At 35.7% G+C, this 21,852-nt stretch overlaps 2 protein-coding genes across 4 annotated transcripts in view; both read right to left on the bottom strand.

The window, feature by feature from the left end:
- The window catches only part of LOC127857721 (tubulin alpha-8 chain-like), a 43,987-nt gene extending 32,018 nt beyond the window's left edge, over positions 1–11,969 (bottom strand). The window contains exon 1 of the mRNA XM_052394382.1: positions 11,811–11,969. Within this exon, the coding sequence (XP_052250342.1) occupies positions 11,811–11,813 (3 nt within the window). The 5' untranslated portion in view covers positions 11,814–11,969. The remainder of the gene's footprint in view (positions 1–11,810) is intronic.
- A 4,800-nt stretch (positions 11,970–16,769) lies between these two features.
- The window catches only part of LOC127857686 (EGF domain-specific O-linked N-acetylglucosamine transferase-like), an 88,096-nt gene continuing 83,013 nt past the window's right edge, over positions 16,770–21,852 (bottom strand). For all 3 annotated transcript variants that reach the window (XM_052394315.1, XM_052394320.1, XM_052394307.1), the window contains one exon: positions 16,770–17,679. In XM_052394315.1, coding sequence (XP_052250275.1) covers positions 17,512–17,679 — 168 coding nt within the window. In that variant the 3' untranslated portion in view covers positions 16,770–17,511. The remainder of the gene's footprint in view (positions 17,680–21,852) is intronic.

The raw sequence follows: 21,852 nt of genomic DNA, 5'->3' as shown, positions 1-21,852 counted from the left end.
AACTTCAAACATCTTCTTGTTCTTAATTATAGAGCCTAGGGCTACTAAATTTGGTATGTTGTAATATCTAATAGTTCTCTACCCAATTTGTTCAAATTATTTCCCAGGGCTCAAATTTGACCCTGTCCCGGGAGGTCACAAAACTGAACATATGACGTTTACCAGGGGAGATTACTGCGGCCGTGTGGCTGTGACCAACAACAACAACAACATCTTGTAAACATGAGATAAAACCCTGTCATTTAGTGCCATTTTAGATCAGATGGTGACTGCTTACAAAGGAATTGAAGTAAAAACATGAATGTTTTTCTTATAAACTGAAAAAAGTCGGGATTTATTTAAATATGTCGAAAGTGACCATATATCCGGATAAAACATTTTCGGATGACATGTTTATTTAATGTCTTTTTTGTAGTGTTTAAAGCAGTTTAATAATATCTTATTGATTTTAAAACACAACTTCCATGAACATAATTATTTCCATAAAAGTCAATATATGATTCTGCATTGTAAACTCAAACTTTGTATCCAAGAGAAGGTGTTGGAATTAATGAAGTGCAATGTTCTTAACTGTCTATATGCTGCTTTTTGATAACTAATGATTCATTGTTCCATTTGTGAATTGTGACTCATGAATTGTGGAGATATGATTGTCAATTGCTCAACGATCTATATAAATTTCTGATCATTTTATAATTTTCTTAATATAAGTTATGAATTGATCTTAGAAGTCATATGTATTACTTAATTAAATACATTTATAAATATAAGAAATAATCTTTAGATTATCATAATATTCTCAGGCCTGTTGGTCTAAGGGATGTGTGGGTTGTTAATTATATGTATGCCCCTCTTCGAGGAGGAGGGTGTTTATTGTTTTGCACATGTCGGTCCGTCCGTCATCCGTATGTCCGTCCACCAGATGGTTTCACGATGATAACTCAAGAACGCTTAGGCCTAGGATCATGACACTTCAAAGGTACATTGATCATGACTCGCAGATGACCCCTGCTGATTTTGAAGTCACTAGGTCAAAGGTCAAGGTCACGGTGACTCGAAATAGTAATATGTTTTCCGGATGATAACTCAAGAACGCTTATGCCTATGATCATGAAACTTGATAGGTACATTGATCATGACTCGCAGATGAACCCTATTGATTTTCAGGTCACTAGGTCAAAGGTCAAGGTCACGGTGACCGGAAATAGTAAAATGGTTTCCGGATGATAACTCAAGAACGTTTTATGCCTAGGATCATGAAACTTCATAGTTGCATTGATCATGATTCGCAGATGACCCCTATTGATTCTCAGGTGAAAGGTCAAGGTCACTGTGACCCGAAATAGTAAAATGTTTTCTGGATGATAACTCAAGAACGCTTATTCCTAGGATCATGAAGCTTCATAGGTACATGGATCATGACTCGCAGATTACCCCTATTGATTTTCAGGTCACTAGGTTAAAGGTCACGGTGACTCAACTTAGAAAATGGTTTCCGGATTATAAATCAAGAACACTTACGCCTAGGATCATGAAACTTCATAGGTACATTTATCATGACTCGCAGATGACCCCTATTGACTTTCAGGTCACTAGGTCAAAGGTCAAGGTCACGGTGACTTCACACACAAAAATGGTTTCCGGATGATAACTAAAGAAAGCTTACGCCTAGGGTCATGAAACTTCATAGGTACATTAATCATGACTCACAGATGGACCCCTATTGATTTTCAGGTCACTAGGTCAAAGGTCAAGGTCACAGTGCCAAAATATGTATTCACTCAATGGCTGCCACTACAACTGACATCCCATATGGGGGGCATGCATGTTTTACAAACAGCCCTTGTTTGAGATGATTCTTTTCAAAGAAAAATGCTACTATTGTATTTGTTATAAATGTGTGAAAGGCTCTAAGAAGGAACCAGAGATTATTAACCCTTTACCAAACACCAACAGGATTTTACGGGTTTATAGCTGACGACTTTATAAAAACTTATGATAAAATGAGAAATTGCTAAAGATGAGCAATTCTCCTTTTATCACAATTATTTCTACCCTACCTGATTATTTCCTTAATATTCCATTACAATTTCATTGTCGTCTGCAACCTTTTTCAAATTGGGAAAGTCCAAAATGTGTCGTTTGGTAAAGGGTTAAGGCATTTTGATTCCTACGGGTCTTGTGAATCTGTTTCAAATCAAATGCGTATATTTGATCTTCAGCATCTAAAAATATGTGAAATAGAAAGAACGACAATATCTTTTGGAGAGATAAATGTACTTACGTTATAAGCAATGGGACTGTGCTTCAAAGGAACAATTCCCGGGCTTTTTAGTCTGTTTAGTTAACACGGTAGTAACTTTTTCCATATATAAAAATGCTCACCCTTCCAACTTTAAGCGCCCAATGGGACGAGGGATAGACAGAGAAAGTCACATGCTTGAGTACATTTCAACCCATGCGCATTGCGCGTTTTTTCGCTTAAAAAAACAGTGGAGCGATACAGGGCCATCATGGCCCTCTTGTTGAAATATATATGGATGAAAAGAACAAATTATTATACCATTGTAAGAAACAGCGACAATTCTTTATTGATTTGATATACATGTGCTTGACCACTTAGCACAATAAAATTAAACATTAAGACATGTTATACTGAGTTCTTTATAGTATGTGTTTTTCTATGACTTGTTGAAATCAAAGATACATATGTATACATAAACGGTATCACAAACAAATCTGGCAAAATAAAGATGTTATGTTCGAAGAACTCATATCGATGAGTTATTATTATACGTTTAATGAAATATATGATAATCCAAAATGAGTTAATGTGCATGTTGTCATTGTTCTACAAAGACGCTTTGAATTTTAGTTGACAAACGTTTCAAGGGAAAAATCTCGTAGACACAACTGAATTATTTTCAAATGAATTATGGGTACGGGTTTTCTTTCCTACAACGTTCACAATCGAGTTGAATCTAAAAAGGAGCATCTCTGCACTCGCTTGAGTATATGAGAGTAACGGAATGTAAAAATGCAGACTTTCCAAGTATTCTGTATTCTTGAATGCATTTTCAAAGCGGTTTTATGTTACGAAAATCCTCAACGCAAGAGTTTGTTCGCACAATTGTTACCGAGACGATACTCTTTGTTTTATGAACGGTTCGAAAAAAATACGCAGTAGTTCCTATACTTACTTCTTTATAAGTGTAGACAACAAATTATCATGCATTATGCGTACTGCAATAATTCTTAGGTATTGCCACATCCAATGCTATCAGACATGGTTTGGTCAACAGTTGGGTATCAAAACCTTCCATATAAAGTATAAAATACTTTTATCATTGCGTAAGCGTGGATGGCCAAGTTGCTTAAATGGTTTATACTTTTACTCCAGGATTCCAGGGGTCAGTGGTTCGAACCCGGTTGTGGGTTACTTTTTTAAATTTCATTCTCGATTTTTAACTGGAGCTTTTTATTTCAAATGTTTACAATTTCAATATAAAGCATTTAATTACAAACTTCAAAACATGCAAAAATATGTCAAAAAGGCCCCTTTAAGCGTTAAAAAAATAAAGTACGTTTGGCGTTTCATCTTCGTTACAAAATTTGAAATACATCTTTTGTTAACTGACACTGACAGTTGGCATTAACTACCCGATTGGACATGTTCGAAATACACTTTAATTGCTGTCTACAAGGTTTTCGCACACACAGCGGTCCAAATTTTAAAACTTTCATAATATGCCATCTTTTTCAGTCAATATATAGCTTCACGTTTTCAGCTCTCAGCGACGCGGAGGGTCATGTAGCTTATATGCAATATATCTAATAAGTATTATCTTGAGAATGAATCAAACATATGTATAAACCTTGTAAATGTTATTTTTATTGAAGCTATATCAATTAAAATAGAGCAGAAAAATCCAGCTGCTAAGACTTCCTCTCCTAAGAAGTTATAATGCTTTCATTTATTAATACACGAACATTAACTCTCATCCGTGTAGAAAAACTATTAAATACTTGAAGCGTACTCCAAATAAAAAATAATAAGGACAATTATCTTTATTAATGACATCATTCATTCTAAGACACCCATCCATTTTTAAGTCATCTTTTATTATCTTAGCATTTTCAGCAAACTGGTAACACATTGTTATTATGAGCTTTTAATTCTTACTTAAACAAAAAGTGAAAGCTATTGGATCATGATTTTTTGTTTTAAAATTGTGTGTGTAAATTATACCCCTCCATTATACACTATAAGTACCAAGGTAAAGAAATAGCATTGAAGGGTGTATATTTTTTAGAAATATGTCAGAAAAGTTTTGATTGCAGGGTTATGGAAGAAGACTGACTATTTTCGGTTTGTCTATTATACCATTTATTTCATGATAGAAACATGTATGTATGTTACGTAGCAATGTTTGAGAAAAGAAATAAAAGAAATTGTATTATGTTAACTTTTTTAAACGATTCCAGACTATTTAAATGAGTTTTATTCATGGCATATTTTATATTAATTTACTAAATATTTTTCAAGATGTGCTTATTAAACAAGACGTCATATGCAGTAATTATTTTTAAATTAAATGTTAATTTACACGTATTTTTAATCACAATCTATAAAATCATAACTCTCGATTGTGCAGTGCTATATTGACATTTGAGTTATTTGTAAAGCTTTTGCTAGTCAAAGTAGTGTTTGTTATTTATAATTGGTTATTGGTCATGAACAAATGCATGGCATATGTTAACTTAATGTAGACATGCAAATTCAATTTTCACTTTAAGATGTGTACATATTATACGAAATCTAACACCTTTTGTGATCTATATCTGGTTGAATGTGTGTCATGTTTGCATTGCATCACATTCATCATAATAAAATGTAAACCTTTAAGTACATGTATATTAAATATGAGAAAGAATTAATAGTTATATTTATATTATCCTGATTTTTACATCAATATATCAATAGATGATAATCAAGTGTCCATTTTGGCAAGATTATCTAAAATATTCTGTATGGAAAAATGATTTGGTTTCGCTTTTATGCATTTTATTTTTCGTTTTATCTAAGGATTAATTAGAAAAGTTTATAAGTGTATTTACATAATCGGGGTCTTAATACTTGGACGCATTTTTAAAATGAATTTATGAAGAAAAAACATCACGTCCGATATTCTGTGTTGTGTGTTTGTTCGAACCGGTATCAGGAAAAAACAGAGTTGGTAAAGTCAATAATGACATGGATTTGAGAAGAGCTCGGAGCGAGTCAAAGTATACGCGAATCTTTTATTCAACCTTGCCTACCCTTATATAAGTTGACATGAGAAAACAAACTTGATACAATAAGTTAGAAATGATAATAAGTTGGTTTGTCGTTTGAACATGCGCCTAACCACACGAAGAACACATTTATACCATGGAAAAGTAAGATTGTGCCACGTTAATTACCCTCTACATGTAGATGGGAGCATTGAATCGCTTGAACAAAAAAGAAAGAAAGCGGGATGCAAGAGCAAACATAGCAAATTAGTACGAAAGACAAAATCCTTCCATTGAAATGGTTTGTTGAAATGAGCCCCACATGTTGAAATTATTTTCCCTCTGCTAACTCCCGAGAGAATGTCATTCGCAATGAAGATGTATATGCAAACCTCTGCAGACTATAAAATACAAGTGCGTTCAAAATATTTTCAGTTGATTGGCGCAGCGCGTATCTAGGGGATTGCGGTTTTTTGGTTGCAGCAGAAGACATCTGGCTCGTGCATGGGGCAGATGAGATACTACATTGTATTTTCGCGTCTGCGTCAGAAATAACGACTGCGTTATACATTAAGTCTTCGAACATGAATGAAAATAGAAACCCTCTGTAGACGTTGTTAATGATTTTGGCGGGTACGGTTGACTATTCCTTGGTCATCCGGAAAGGCATTTGCAAGCGCAGGTGAGGGATAAAATAGGGAAATAATTATGAAATTATGTTGATCCTATGATTTTTAATTATTCCAAAAATATCCATCTCATTTTAAATTATATGCTCATATTTTGCATTTTGTTTCATCAAGTTTTCATTTTAACATCGTTTGCTTATTAATTAATTTGTTTTTTCCTTTTGAACAATTTTACAGTCTAAGAGCTTCTGTCCACTTTAATAATAAAATTATTAACACGATTAATTGTGCATAATGTAACATAACGATATTTAAATATCACCATAGCGTCAAGTCCCAGATTACCCATTAGGCAGAGTAGGAAACCCCCGCGACTTTAAGGAGTTTCATCAGACCGTGACGAAATAATTGTTTACTTCTTACAAAGCCTATTATAATGAATTCAGAAAGCAATTATTTTAGATCAATTCTATGTTCCGATTATAGACTTGATATTATCTTTCCAAAGGACTATAATAATTACTGGCGCTCTATTAGGCACTAGGGGCCCGGGCCCCAAAAGTTAGACCGCCGATGGAAACGAATAGACTCGCTCGCGACATCATTTTGTTGCTATGTATAGTACCGATATGTAATCTTACTTTAGTTAAGATTTCTATCAAGGAGATTGTTCTCTGCGCACATTTGATGCGGATAGACAACCTCACGTACTCTATCTCCTTCCCGCAAGGTTTCGTCGTCTCATTAGCGGACAGTGTAACTTTTGATCAGACTGCGTGGATGAGTTACACATAGTGCATGATCACGCGACTTTGTGAGGTTCCCAATTAAACTTTAATAGATGTAAACACAACGGTAAATGGTTCATTATTTTAAATTACTTTTTAAAACATTTTTTCTTGAGAATTTTAACTAGTGCATAAAATTCAGTTTTATGATGCTTATGGCAATGTGAAATACATCAGAATTACTATCTTCAATAAGATTGTGTTCTTGGCCAAAAATTCGATCTATACTGCATTTTTGTATACAATTATGCAGCAAACAACGTGAAATTTTGGCACTGATTTCAAGCGATTTCAATGATTTATTCTTTAATCTTAAAATATCGGCACAAACTGCAAGAAAAACTTTTATGCACATTTTTTTTGTAAAGGTATTTCAATAACTTGAGATATTTTCAAAAATAAAGTTCTTAACTGTGTGAAAACCGGTAAAGATCACCTGATAGTAGTCCAACCTGATAGTGACATTTTAAGTGTGTCATAAAATGCATTAATTTGCAATACTTTAAGATGGGAACTCTTAAAGCTCCATTATAATAACTGGAATAAAATGTACAGAATACAGATTAATATGGTGGTAGAATCATTTGGATTATACGCCAAAATCACACTGGCAACAACACCTATGTGTAATAAACTGCGTTTTATACTTTATATAAGAGAGCCATTTGAACACAATTTAACGAAAAACAACTGAGACATTCGAAAGTAATCCAATAGTTTTGCGTTTGTTACACTTTAGATCGACTTCAAATGATTATTTTTTACAAACGAAACTGTATTTTTATTATGTCTCGGGCCCATACCCAGGCACTGGGCCCAGGGGCCCCCCCCCCCCCCCCCAGCTGGCTGTCGAGTTATGATTTTTTAATAATGGGCCTGCTGAAAATCTTTCTCACATGAAAGGGCCCACAGTTCACCTCCCCGCAATACAAATGTGCAGATATGTTTTATTGCCGCTGATACACAATGAGATTGGCGCTAATTTACTCGACAGTGAAGATAAGCCCTTAGGCTATGTTTTCTTAACACCTTGTACACAAATCCCCGATTTGTCAATTACCCATTGTGCTCAATGCTTCATCTATCGATGGTTGGTGTAACACGTCTTTTGACTGGCCAAGGAAAGAGAAACAGCGAATGGATGGAACTAATACAGAAAGTCGTAGGTCTGAACGATAATTGTATTTTCTCTTTGAATTCAAACCTCCTCTAGAGATATACAAATTTTTGTACTTTATGATACATTTCTGTGAACACGGTGTTGTAGAAAATAAACATTTTATTATGAATTTACTTTGAAACTTTAGAGGAGGTTTGATTTCAAAGAGAAAATACTAGTAGGTGATATGTCAGTATAATAGTATTTTCTTTTTGAAATCAAACCTCCTCTAGAGTCATACCTTATGTTACATTTCTTAATAGAGGTTTTTGAGTTTCAAAGATTGCATTTCCTTCTTCATTAAACATCATACATTTCTAAAATCTTAAGCTTCAAATATGTGTGTGAATTTCACACCAACGGTTAAAGCTTTAGACTTCAGAAAGGTGCGGATTAACTTGTTATATACCATACATTTATAGCACAAAAAAAGGGTTTTATATGCATTAAAGTTCACATTGAGCAGTGCCTAATAAAAAAAATCTATTAGGGAGGGGCAACCCCTCCCGCTCCCTCCTCGTTTGGGCCACCCCAGTCACAATTTTCTGTGTACGGCCCTTAGTCTACGCCATTAGTGTCATTTCGCTCCCTGATGTAATTGTGTTACTGTGTGTAGTAATGACTACTCATTGTTAAGGTTGAGGAGGATGTTGTTTAGCATGAGACCCGTCATTTTATTGCCCATGTATTACAGCAGACGATTATTACGTTGAACATCTGGCGCCATCAGCTGTGAGGAAGCGAAACTCTCGGCTGCTGAGCGCGCGCCTGATGAGGCGCTGTGAGGTAATGAAAACAGAAGCTGCATTGTCATTTAGAGTGGATTCGTGGATTGATGAGCCGACAGATAATTGGTCGGGAATAAAGGGCACACGTCGTTGAAATATGGATTCATATAAGAAAATAAATATAATATGGTAGACAATAGGATTTACAAAGTAATGTATATAGTAGAAAAGACGCCTGAGAAGAACAGATAAATAAAATAAATTAAATAGTATAATTAGCAGTCAATGAAATATATGATAAAACCAAAGCATATTTGCACAAACGTATGATACAACAAAAAAACGGGTTCGAACTCACAACAAACAGTTCTGAATTAAGTATAAAGAGCAGTTTCATCTACAAATATATTATGACCGGTAGTAATTTGTGCTTGCAACATGCTTACCTGATTTAATAATTGGGAAAGTAAGGCCAGAAAATAGACAGTGGATGAATGCAGCTTTAAGTAAACAATTTAGCACGTGCGATTTAATTGCACACCAATAGTGTAATATTTGAATCTGGAAATAATCATTGTAAAGCTATATCATGTATGTAGTTTGATATACCAGCAATTTTTGAAACCCCGAACAACAACGCGAATAACATGTGCGCTCTTCGCATTCCTGCGCGCTTGGTGTTTATCCACGTCTGCAATTTTAAACATGCAATGACAAAAATGTCTCCCGCAATATGCTGCAAGTTCAGATGATTCATTAATGGCTTCTGATAAATAAATACTGCAGTGTGAATTTTATCTTGAATATAATTAATTGTTTGTTGAAAGCTAAAAGAACAGATGTTCTGGCGGCATAAAATATGTTCAGAGAGGTACCTTTGGTGCGTGTAACGTGCTTTAAAGACGGTAGGTTGTTTTATTTTTGACCACTTTATTTTAGCTCGATTGCACCGAAAGCAAAGGACTAATTGAGACACACTCGAGGTCGTTACTTGGATAGTACAATATTTGTGTATTGTACGCTCACACAGAAGAGGATCAAAACTTGCCTCCCTATCACTTCGCGAACACCCTATGTACAACACCACGGCAACGTCAACGATAGGTGGGTCAGAGTCAGAGTGACCATGCACTAACTGTTTAAAACGACCCATGTATATCATAACTGAATATTAATATCAATCGATTACCATATACATTTATTCGAATCAATCAATTTGAAATGTATTGTAAAGCACGCGTAGAGTGTCTGATCGTGTTTTTGAGAATCAATAGTACTGTTTTTAAAACGCAATTTCCACATTGTTTCTTTAAATTATAAGGATACACTGTTACAAAATAAGAAAGGTATTTTCATTATACGTTCAATACAACGCCACTTCATCAGCTCTTGCGATACAACCTATCGGACTAACAAGTTTTGTGATACTCCGTAAACACTTGTTTATATTACAGAAGTTTTGGTTATAAATAATAATTATATTACTTACAAATTATGAAATAGCTGTGTGAAATACATTGAAGTGTGTTAAGAAACAAAGTTCTTTGCATTCATTATTTCAAGAACCTGCCTATGCTGTGCTGATACCGGATAGAGTACGTTCGAAGATGCCAACATTTTCGCTGTTGATCTGTGCGCAAGTCATCACTTCGTAAGCAATTTTAAACACACGTATTGGAAATGTTTCATACAGACAATAGAAGAAACGGTTATCTCTTTCTAAATTCATATCGCACCTGCTGTCTTGTGAAATACATAAAACCATCTCACCTTTTTCTTTTATTTTATCCATCATTCATGATACTTTCTTTCATTATTTCAATAAAAAGTTTTGTTTCTTTCGTTTTTTAATCGAAAACTCTCTTTTTGCTATATTTATGTTCTTCATTTTGGTCCCATTGGTCTGACAAACTTCAAACCTATATTTCTTCCGCACAGTGTTTAATGCTTTGTAGGTATCCATCACAACATCTTGTTTTTGTCTTTCATTTTTTCTACATTTTTGTTACATATCTTTTTTCCAGATGTGAAAATAAAATAAACTAGTCAATAATGTTTTACTTAATAAAAAGAGTTTGTTTTGCACCCAACAATAAGTGCAGGCAATGTAAATATGTGTTATTTGATTCTTAAAAAGACAATCCAACTTTTTTCTCCGAATTTATATATATGGGAAGATATATGGCGAATGGCCTACATATTTAACCTACAACGAACACATAACATTACATGTAATCCGCATATTAATTAGCATACAGTAAAGCAAGTCATTAAACTACATTGAAATTCACACGGACATAAAAATAACTTGTAAGTAGTAGTGTTGCAATACATTTTGACGTTTTCATGAGTTTAATTTTTCCTATGAAAAGGTATCAGTGTTATGTTACACATCTTTATATCACACATCATAGTTAAAAAATGTGTATGTAATCCTAGAATTAGGAGTTTCAATTGTAGTGAACAAAGGCAGAGTCTGCGCACTCAGGCTAATCATGGACGAAACAAACATCCAGTTTAGGCGGAACGTGTCGTCTCTGATCATCCATTGCGGACTACACAGGCTAATCTGGTACCAGACTTTAAGCACAGGAATTAAGCAAAGTTTTTCTAGAAGAACTCTAATGTAACTAGGACTATTCAGTCTATTCGGATAAATAGTCGATCTAAAAACGGACCATGCAAGAGTATGTGTGACAATGAAAACATGTTACCTTGGAAATAGATGGCAGTACGAAAGAAACAGAGTCTTTGGCCTCTGTTTCAATGAAATTCTAGCTAAGACAAGTAAATGTGGAAACATCAACCATTCTGTTTAACGCACACTTATATTAAACTTAGATAATAGCGACAATTTCAATGAATAAGCATTCAAAGCGACGTTAACAGATTTCCGTATTTTAAAAAATGTTTGTAAATGCGTTTTCTTATAAAAAAAAAAGCACGTGGAGTCTAAACAATTGATCTAAGCGAGCGAAAAAAGGTTCTCTACACAGGGATTGTAGGTCGGGACATTAAGGAGCAAAAGCCACGTAACCCGCTACCACTCGGCCACTCAGGCTTTTGCTAGTTTAGTCGTCTTTCAAGCGCTTTGTAGAAAAAAAACAAACACCTTTTCCCATCATAATGAACGTGCGACTCTTTGACATTTGTCATTGTCATTTTGCCTAAGTGTGAATTTATTCCTTAAAAGTTAACAAGTATTAACAAGGAAAACTTAAGATTTACTTACCATTATTTACGATGAATTTGATCCCACAAATCACAGAAAATACACAAAGGTAACAAAGAAGAACTGCACAATGAATCACGAACAAAAGTGAGCAACAGTGTTTGCTCGAGGAGTGTTAAGAACCTCTCACAAAATGTAAATGATGCACGATGCTATACGTTTCGGGCTTTTATCGCTTTCACTTTTCCTGCAAACGTCTCGTGCATCCTTACCTGTCGATCATTAGAATGTTCTTCTGCTGCTGAAACTGTCTGGGACTGGGAGCAGACGACATGTATGTGGCGGTATATCATGCTTTTGGAATTGTATGTTAGTGAGATATGAAGTTGTGATACGTTCTTAAGACGTACATTTATTTCTCATTTTCTTTACTTTCTCATGTTTACAATTATATTAATGAGTTTGAGTCATGTTTACGTCAATAAAAGGTTTACATTTTGCGTGACTCGTTCAAATGTACACAGTACACAAGATATGAGGTATGATTACTTAAATACGATTAAATAAACATTTAATGTTTGCAGTAAGAATTATGATAATTCAATAATTATGTTTTGCTGTTCTTTTATTTATATTTGTATACACACGAATAAGATATTTTCAATCCAGAGAAAACGGTTGATCCATGTTACATAAAGGCCTAAAACAACCTATTAGCGTGTTTTACTGTGGATGAATCACGTCGACCGCAACAGGTCATTGTCTCATCGCACGTGGCTTATCAGAGCTAAGTGAATTAGCAGGTCTGCTAAACACGTGGTATCCAGGACAATTGAGATTGGCTGTTATTGCATGTTAATTTGAATATAATTGACGTTAATGGAACAGTATGTTGTCTATAATTGCAGGTTCTTTTGAATATGATTGACGTTAATGGAAGCTTTAAAACATCGCTGCTTTAAACGATCTTTCTGAACTGTATATCACGTAAAAGCTTCTTTAAAACAAGAAGGTCATAATACACATAACAGCTCATATGAGTTCAGTACACAATTGTTGAAGACTTTACCTGGTGATCTAGTTTTTGACCCCACTTTACCCAGATTACAAACATGGCCTTCATATTGTAAACATTCTGACCAAGTTTCAACAAGACTGAGCTATACATGTGGCCTGTAGAGTACTTACTGAGCTATACATGTGGCCTGTAAGAGTACTTACTGAGCTATACATGTGGCCTGTAGAGATCATACTGAGCTATACATGTGGCCTGTAGAGTACTTACTGAGCTATACATGTGGCCTGTAGAGTACTTACTGAGCTATACATGTGGCATGTAGAGTACTTACTGAGCTATACATGTGGCCTGTAGAGTACTTACTGAGCTATACATGTGGCCTGTAGAGTACTTACTGAGCTATACATGTGGCCTGTAGAGTACTTACTGAGCTATACATGTGGCCTGTAGAGTACTTACTGAGCTATACATGTGGCCTGTAAGAGTACTTACTGAGCTATACATGTGGCCTATAAGAGTACTTACTGAGCTAAACATGTGGCCTGTAGAGTACTTACTGAGCTATACATGTGGCCTGTAAGAGTACTTACTGAGCTATACATGTGGCCTGTATAGTACTTACTGAGCTATACATGTGGCCTGTAGAGTACTTACTGAGCTATACATGTGGCCTGTAAGTTACTTACTGAGCTATACATGTGGCATGTAGAGTACTTACTGAGCTATACATGTGGCCTGTAGAGTACTTACTGAGCTATACATGTGGCCTGTAGAGTACTTACTGAGCTATACATGATGCCTGTAGAGTACTTACTGAGCTATACATGTGGCCTGTAAGAGTACTTACTGAGCTATACATGTGGCCTGTAAGAGTACTTACTGAGCTATACATGTGGCCTGTAGAGTACTTACTGAGCTATACATGTGGCCTGTAGAGTACTTACTGAGCTATACATGTGGCCTGTAGAGTACTTACTGAGCTATACATGTGGCCTGTAGAGTACTTACTGAGCTATACATGTGGCCTGTAGAGTACTTACTGAGCTATACATGTGGCCTGTAAGAGTACTTACTGAGCTATACATGTGACCTGTAGAGTACTTACTGAGCTATACATGTGGCCTGTAGAGTACTTACTGAGCTATACATGTGGCCTGTAGAGTACTTAATGAGCTATACATGTGGCCTGTAAGAGTACTTACTGAGCTATACATGTGGCCTGTAGAGTACTTACTGAGCTATACATGTGTCCTGTAGAGTACTTACTGAGCTACACATTTGGCCTGTAGAGTACTTACTGAGCTATACATGTGGCTTATAGAGTACTTACTGAGCTATACATGTGGTCTGTAGAGTACTTACTGAGCTATACATGTGGCCTGTAAGAGTACTTACTGAGCTATACATGTGGCCTGTAAGAGTACTTACTGAGCTATACATGTGGCCTGTAAGAGTACTTACTGAGCTATACATGTGGCATGTAAGAATACTTACTGAGCTATACATGTGGCCTGTAGAGTACTTACTGAGCTATACATGTGGCTTATGTACTTACTGAGCTATACATGTGGCCTGTAGAGTACTTACTGAGCTATACATGTGGCCTGTAAGAGTACTTACTGAGCTATACATGTGGCCTGTAAGAGTACTTACTGAGCTATACATGTGGCCTGTAGAGTACTTACTGAGCTATACATGTGGCCTGTAGAGTACTTACTGAGCTACACATGTGGCATGTAGAGTACTTACTGAGCTATACATGTGGCATGTAAGAATACTTACTGAGCTATACATGTGTCCTGTAGAGTACTTACTGAGCTATACATGTGGCATGTAGAGTACTTACTGAGCTATACATGTGGCCTGTAGAGTACTTACTGAGCTATACATGTGGCCTGTAGAGTACTTACTGAGCTATACATGTGTCCTGTAGAGAACTTACTGAGCTATACATGTGGCCTGTAGAGTACTTACTGAGCTATACATGTGGCCTGTAAGAGTACTTACTGAGCTATACATGTGGCCTGTAGAGTACTTACTTAGCTATACATGTGGCCTGTAGAGTACTTACTGAGCTGTAAGAGTACTTACTGAGCTATACATGTGGCCTGTAGAGTACTGACTGAGCTATACATGTGGCCTGCAGAGTACTTACTGAGCTATACATGTTGTCTGTAAGAGTACTTACTGAGCTATACATATGGCCTGTAGAGTACTTACTGAGCTATACATGTGGCCTGTAGAGTACTTACTGAGCTATACATGTGGCCTGTAGAGTACTTACTGAGCTATACATGTGGCCTGTAGAGTACTTACTGAGCTATACATGTGGCCTGTAGAGTACTTACTGAGCTACACATGTGGCCTGTAGAGTACTTACTGAGCTACACATGTGGCCTGTAGAGTACTTACTGAGCTATACATGTGGCCTGTAGAGTACTTACTGAGCTATACATGTGGCCTGTAAGAGTGCTTACTGAGCTATACATGTGGCCTGTAGAGTACTTACTGAGCTATACATGTGGCCTGTAAGAGTACTTACTGAGCTATACATGTGGCCTGTAGAGTACTTACTGAGCTATACATGTGGCCTGTAGAGTACTTACTGAGCTACACATTTGGCCTGTAGAGTACTTACTGAGCTATACATCTGGCCTGTAGAGTACTTACTGAGCTAAACATGTGGCCTGTAAGAGTACTTACTGAGCTATACATGTGGCCTATAGAGTACTTACTGAGCTATACATGTGGCCTGTAAGAGTACTTACTGAGCTATACATGTGGCCTGTAGAGTACTTACTGAGCTATACATGTGGCCTGTAGAGTACTTACTGAGCTATACATGTGGCCTGTAGAGTACTTACTGAGCTATACATGTGGCCTGTAAGAGTACTTACTGAGCTATACATGTGGCCTGTAGAGTACTTACTGAGCTATACATGTGGCCTGTAAGAGTACTTACTGAGCTATACATGTGGCCTGTAGAGTACTTACTGAGCTATACATGTGGCCTGTAGAGTACTTACTGAGCTATACATGTGGCTTATGTACTTACTGAGCTATACATGTGGCCTGTAAGAGTACTTACTGAGCTATACATGTGGCCTGTAGAGTACTTACTGAGCTATACATGTGGCCTGTAGAGTACTTACTGAGCTATACATGTGGCCTGTAGAGTACTTACTGAGCTATACATGTGGCCTGTAGAGTACTTACTGAGCTATACATGTGTCCTGTAGAGTACTTACAAGTGTTTTTAAGATTTGATCAAACGACTTGGTTTTTGGACCCACCTGACCTAGATTTCAACATTCTGATATAGTTTCATTAAGTTTGAGTAATATATCCCGTTTGTTTGAATATGGATTACATATTGTCAGGATTAAAGTTCTTCATCAATATTGACTAAATAATGTGGCTTCCACAGTAGTAACATGGCGACGTTTAGGTAGGTGGCCCAGATTTAAACTCCGCCTAGATATGTATTGGCGACAATTTGGTGAAAAGTGCATTAGTAAAGGGAGCTGATTTCTTTTATAAACAAAGAGAAATAACTCTGTAGTATGAATAGGCCTGTATACAAAATTAGCTTCAAATTTCCAGAAAGCTTGGTGAAGATTCGATTAAATCTGTACCACTTCAAGATTGAAAACTAACAATTTCTAATATATATATTTTTATAAATTAATGGTAAAAACTGTGCAGTGCCTTGTGCATATTGGCTGACTAATGAACATGGCCTCCATTTTATTCCAACATTCATAGCCAGAAATGTTGAACATTCAAAGAGAACTGTACCACTTAAGGAGCAGAAAGCATCCACAATATGTCTCTTCAAGAGACAGGTGTGTTAAATATCAAATGTTTAATCCAAAACGTAAATATATTCTACACTTTGTCAGAAAAATGTGTATATAAATGAATCGATCAATATAAGTTTTTTTTTAACTTTATGAAAACATGTACATAAACATAGTACATAATAAAATATTAACATGGGGCACAGTATTATGTTTCTTTATTCAAGTGTTCACATACATAGCACCAACACTTCTTAATTTGATAGGACTATGTCAAATGTTTTATAAATATGACAAGCATAAATTATTTAAACAAGATATGTGTTCGTCAAAAACACAATGCCCCCTACTGCGCCAGTTTGATTATTTTTTTATTATATCCCTTTAAAAAATATTACTTCCCTTGTGAAAATGATCTGTACCTGCCAAATGATAAATAGAAATTATCTCTCTTTAAAGCTTGTTACTTCCCTTGGATTTTTTTTAAACCTTTGACCTTGAAGGATGACCTTGACCTTTTACCACTCAAAATGTGCAGCTCCATGAGATACACATGCATGCCAAATATCAAGTTACTATCTTCAATATTGCAAAAAGTTATTGCCAATGTTAAAGTTTTCTGACGGACGCACAGACTGCTATATGCCACCCTTCTGGGTGCATAAAAAGCACCAAGTCATAATTATAATATTACAAAAGCACCATGAGGGTAAAATTGGGCAAGTTTTAGCTCAGCAGAAATATCATTGGGAAAATAATTCTGACCAAGATTTATAAACATTGGACAAAAATGATATTTCTGAAAAGTTCACATGATCAAGGTTCACAAAGCGACAAGAGAAAACATATCTACCAGAAGGTAATGCTGAGTTTGGCAAAACTAGAAATGTATACTTCTTAATCAATACAGCAGTCAAACTAAAAACACTAGAACAATCCAGCATCAAAGTTCATCTTTTGGAAGGCTATGATTACACGACCTCTTGGCAGCAATGAACGCTGGGTGAGATCGAACATGGTCAGCTGCCATGGCAACCAGTCTCATGAACTCGACGATTTCAAAGCCGTAATTTGTGAACTTCTGGTGGGCTCCCAGCTGGGGGTGATGTCCCTGTGGAAACAACAAACAAGGAATAGGTAAAATCATAATACAAATAACAGTACAATGGCAATTTTATTTTTTATTTCCAAGTCTTTTTGGTATTTTATTCTTAGAACTTGTGTGAGTAACCCATATACATAAGGTGTGCCTATCTTTTTTAAAAGTAAAGTCATACTGTGGAAAAAAACAAGGAGTAATAGGTCTGAATGTTTGAACAAGAGTCAGTTGTACTTCAGAGGGCAAAATTAATCTTAATAAGGCAAAGTATTTATGGGTATTTTTGTGTACACGATTCTGTTCTTAGTAATTAGTAAGGGGATTGGGGGATGAATAATAAAAAAATAAAGTTTTATGCACCAATAGACATAAAAGTGTTTCCCAAATTAAACAAGCAGATTTGGTGATTGAATTACCCCACCACATACATTTTGTTTATGGTTGGGTGCAAATCCCTTTATGTACTGTATAATCCTGGAAAAAATGTAGGGCAATTGTTTTAAAGCATTGTAATTCTCCTCATTAAAATCTATACACCTATGAATTTTTATGTTTAAATCTTGTATTATATCTGAGATATAGCCCTAAAAATTAACGTCATACAAAAACAACAAAGGGCAATAACTCTTATTTGAGAAAGTGTAGGGTTATAGTTCTTGTGCACGGCATTTCTTCCCATTGATTTCTACACACTCTTGAAGTTTCATGTTGAACTCTTGTATCATATCTGGGATATACCGGTATAGCCCTGAAAAGTTACATCATACAAACAAGATGCGTTTGTGAAACACAATGTCCCCCTATATGATGTTTGACTTTGAAGGATGACCTTGACCTTGTGAAGGATGACCTTGACCTTTCACCACTCAAAATGTGCAGCTCCATGAGATACACATGCATGTCAAATATCACGTTGCTATCTTCAATATTGCAAAAGAATTCATAAAATAAGCGATTTTGGCCACATATATTTGACCTCTGACCTTGAAGGATGACCTTGACCTTTCACCACTCAAAATGTGCAGCTCCATGAGATGCACATGCATGCCAAATATCAAGTTGCTATCTTCAATATTGCAAAAGTATTTATAAAATAAGCGATTTGGGCCACATATATTTGACCTTTGACCTTGAAGGATGACCTTGACCTTTCACCACTCAAAATGTGCAGCTCCATGAGATACACATGCATGCCAAATATCAAGTTGCTATCTTCAATATTGCAAAAGTATTCATAAAATGAGCGATTTTGGCCACATATATTTGACCTCTGACCTTGAAGGATGACCTTGATCTTGACCTTTCACCACTCAAAATGTGCAGCTTCATGAGATACATATGCATGCCAAATATGAAGTTGCTATCTTCAATATAGCAAAAGTTATTGCAAAATGTTAAAGTTGGCGCAAACAGACAGACAGACCAACGGACCAACAGACCAACAGACAGACAGGGCAAAAACAATATGTCCCCCACTACTATAGTGGGGGACATAAAAAGAGCAATACAGTATTAAGATTTAAATAACTCTTATTTAAGAAAGTGCAGGGAGGATTATGGTTCTTGAGCATGGTACTTCTCCTCATTGATATCTATACACCCATGAAGTTTCATGTTGATATCTTATATTGTTTCTGAGTTTTTAATATTTTTAAATCCAAAGGTGGGTCAATTTCAAGGTAAAAATATGGACTGGTGAAGTTTTGAGAGTATTGAAAGAAAACATAAACACAAATATCCAAGGTTTGTAGCAAGGGGAGCTGATGTTTGACAAAAACAATTCACTTTAGTTTAACCCAGAATCTGGACCTACTGAATTAGTCAAAGTCCAAAAGTAGGTGAATGATCAAAATGAGGTCAGGTGATATGGGTGTGTTGATAGTGTTCATAGACTTCATCCATGAGGTCAGGTGATATGGGTGTGTTGATAGTGTTCATAGACTTCATCCATGAGGTCAGGTGATATGGGTGTGTTGATAGTGTTCATAGACTTCATCCATGAGGTCAGGTGATATGGGTGTGTTGATAGTGTTCATAGACTTCATCCATGAGGTCAGGTGATATGGGTGTGTTGATAGTGTTCATAGACTTCATCCATGAGGTCAGGTGATATGGGTGTGTTGATAGTGTTCATAGACTTCATCCATGAGGTCAGGTGATATGGGTGTGTTGATAGTGTTCATAGACTTCATCCATGTGGTCAGGTGATATGGGTGAGTTGATAGTGTTCATAGACTTCATCCATTCAAAATGAGGTCAGGTGATATGGGTGTGTTGATAGTGTTCATAGACTTCATCCATTCAAAAATCACAGCATTCTAGGAAGCATTATCAAGTATAATCAAAAGGCAGCATTTTTAGTTAATATATTTCAAAGACAACATCAATGCAAGTAATCAAAACTTTGTAGAAAGCATTACAGTAGGCGCTTATTGAGTCGTGGGTTCTTTGAGTTGTGGGTATAGAGATCACGTGAAATCCCTTTATAAATCATTCGCATATGATGCAGTTTGTTACGGCAAATGTTTTGACACAGTCACCATCATTTGCTGTTAAAAAATGCAACACAAACAGTTATTTTTGTAATTCATCATAACTCGCTCTGTTTCTTTTACAATATTTCCTCCTTTTTGTATTTTTCAAATAGTGTTTCTAAGTAACACAAAATCGTTTATTTATCAGGAATTTCCATACTACATCTGTTGACATTTTTTTCACAAGAAATGAACCTTCCCTACAATGGCAGTTTTAAGGCTGTTTATAGTATGCAAATCTTGAAATTGGAATAGCCCATCAGAACCCTCGGTTCAACAAGAACCTATCTTCAAGATGGTATTTTGACACTACCAACACAATCGTTTATTGATTATTATTACAGACAATAAATATCTGGAAAAAAGAAACAAATGATTCATAGTCATATATTCATAAAATTCTTTTGATGTAACATATTACAAAATTACTCACAACTTAACAAACTTTTCGCATATTGGTATTATAAAAACATGTCATTTTTTTATAAACTTGTACAAACAATACGGGACCAACGGAAAATCAAACAGAAATACCTATTGATATATGCCTTCTAGCATCTGTAGATTCAAGGGGGCAAAAATGTTTGCTTAACTTCCTTTAACTTTAAGCCATAGAGTAAAATCAAGAAATATTTGGTGAGAAAAACAAACACCCTTGTTGAAACGACTGTTCAACTATACCATTTCTTTTTATCAACCATGGTTGATTAGGCAAGCAAAGAATCGTACTCGTGAATAAATTATAAAACATCTGATTATTTCACAGTCTAAATCTGCACTGAAATTTAACCAATGAAATAATCTGTTCTTGTCATGTTTTAAGTTTGCTTTTTCACTCCATATTTTTACTCATATCCTATATATATACACATTTACAGCAGACACAAGTAAAAACAAGAGCTGTCAGAGGACAGCGCGCTCGACTATTCGAGTGCTTGACAGTATAACGTAAGCCATCATGGGGTATTGTTCAAACTATTCAATAAGGTCAAGGTAATAGTTCAGGTATATTTTCCACAATCTATTTCACATTTGTAAAGACATAAAACAAACTAATAAGATTGTATTTCAAGTTTGATAGCAATTGCTTGGGTGGGAAGTTTGGACGGTCCTTCAAAAATAAAGTAAATCAATATTTGTTGTTGTTTTTTTAAACCATGTTTCAAAGAAAACAATATTTTGGGTTGGGTAGGGGGGGGGGGGGGTGAGAGGGGGGTATAATGTGGGGTGTGGTCATTTATTAGATGATCGGGGGGGGGGGGGGGGGGGGGGTTGGGTGGGGGGCGTGGGGTAATGTATTGTTTGGGTGGAATCAATTGTGGTATTCAGGTAAGTGTTGTTTTGTCAAAGTATAAATAAAATCTGATCATAAATAAAGAAGTTATGGCAATTTAACTAAAATGTATTCTTTTGACCTTGAGAGTCAATGTCATTCAAAGGTCAAGGTCAAATTGAACTTGCCAGGTATAATACCCTCATGATAGTTAGAAAATATTTGAAGTTTGAAAGCAAAAGCTTTCATACTTTAGAAGTCAAGTGGATCTAAACACAAAATTTAACGAAATATTCAGTTACTAAGTCAAAAAAGGGCCATAATTCTTACAAAATGCTTGATACAGTTGTCTGCTCTTGTTTATAGATTGGGGTCATG

The sequence above is a fragment of the Dreissena polymorpha genome, chromosome 1 (genome assembly GCF_020536995.1).
Source record: "Dreissena polymorpha isolate Duluth1 chromosome 1, UMN_Dpol_1.0, whole genome shotgun sequence".
Classification (NCBI taxonomy): Eukaryota; Metazoa; Mollusca; class Bivalvia; order Myida; family Dreissenidae; genus Dreissena; species Dreissena polymorpha.
This window is presented reverse-complemented; position numbering and strand designations above follow the sequence as displayed.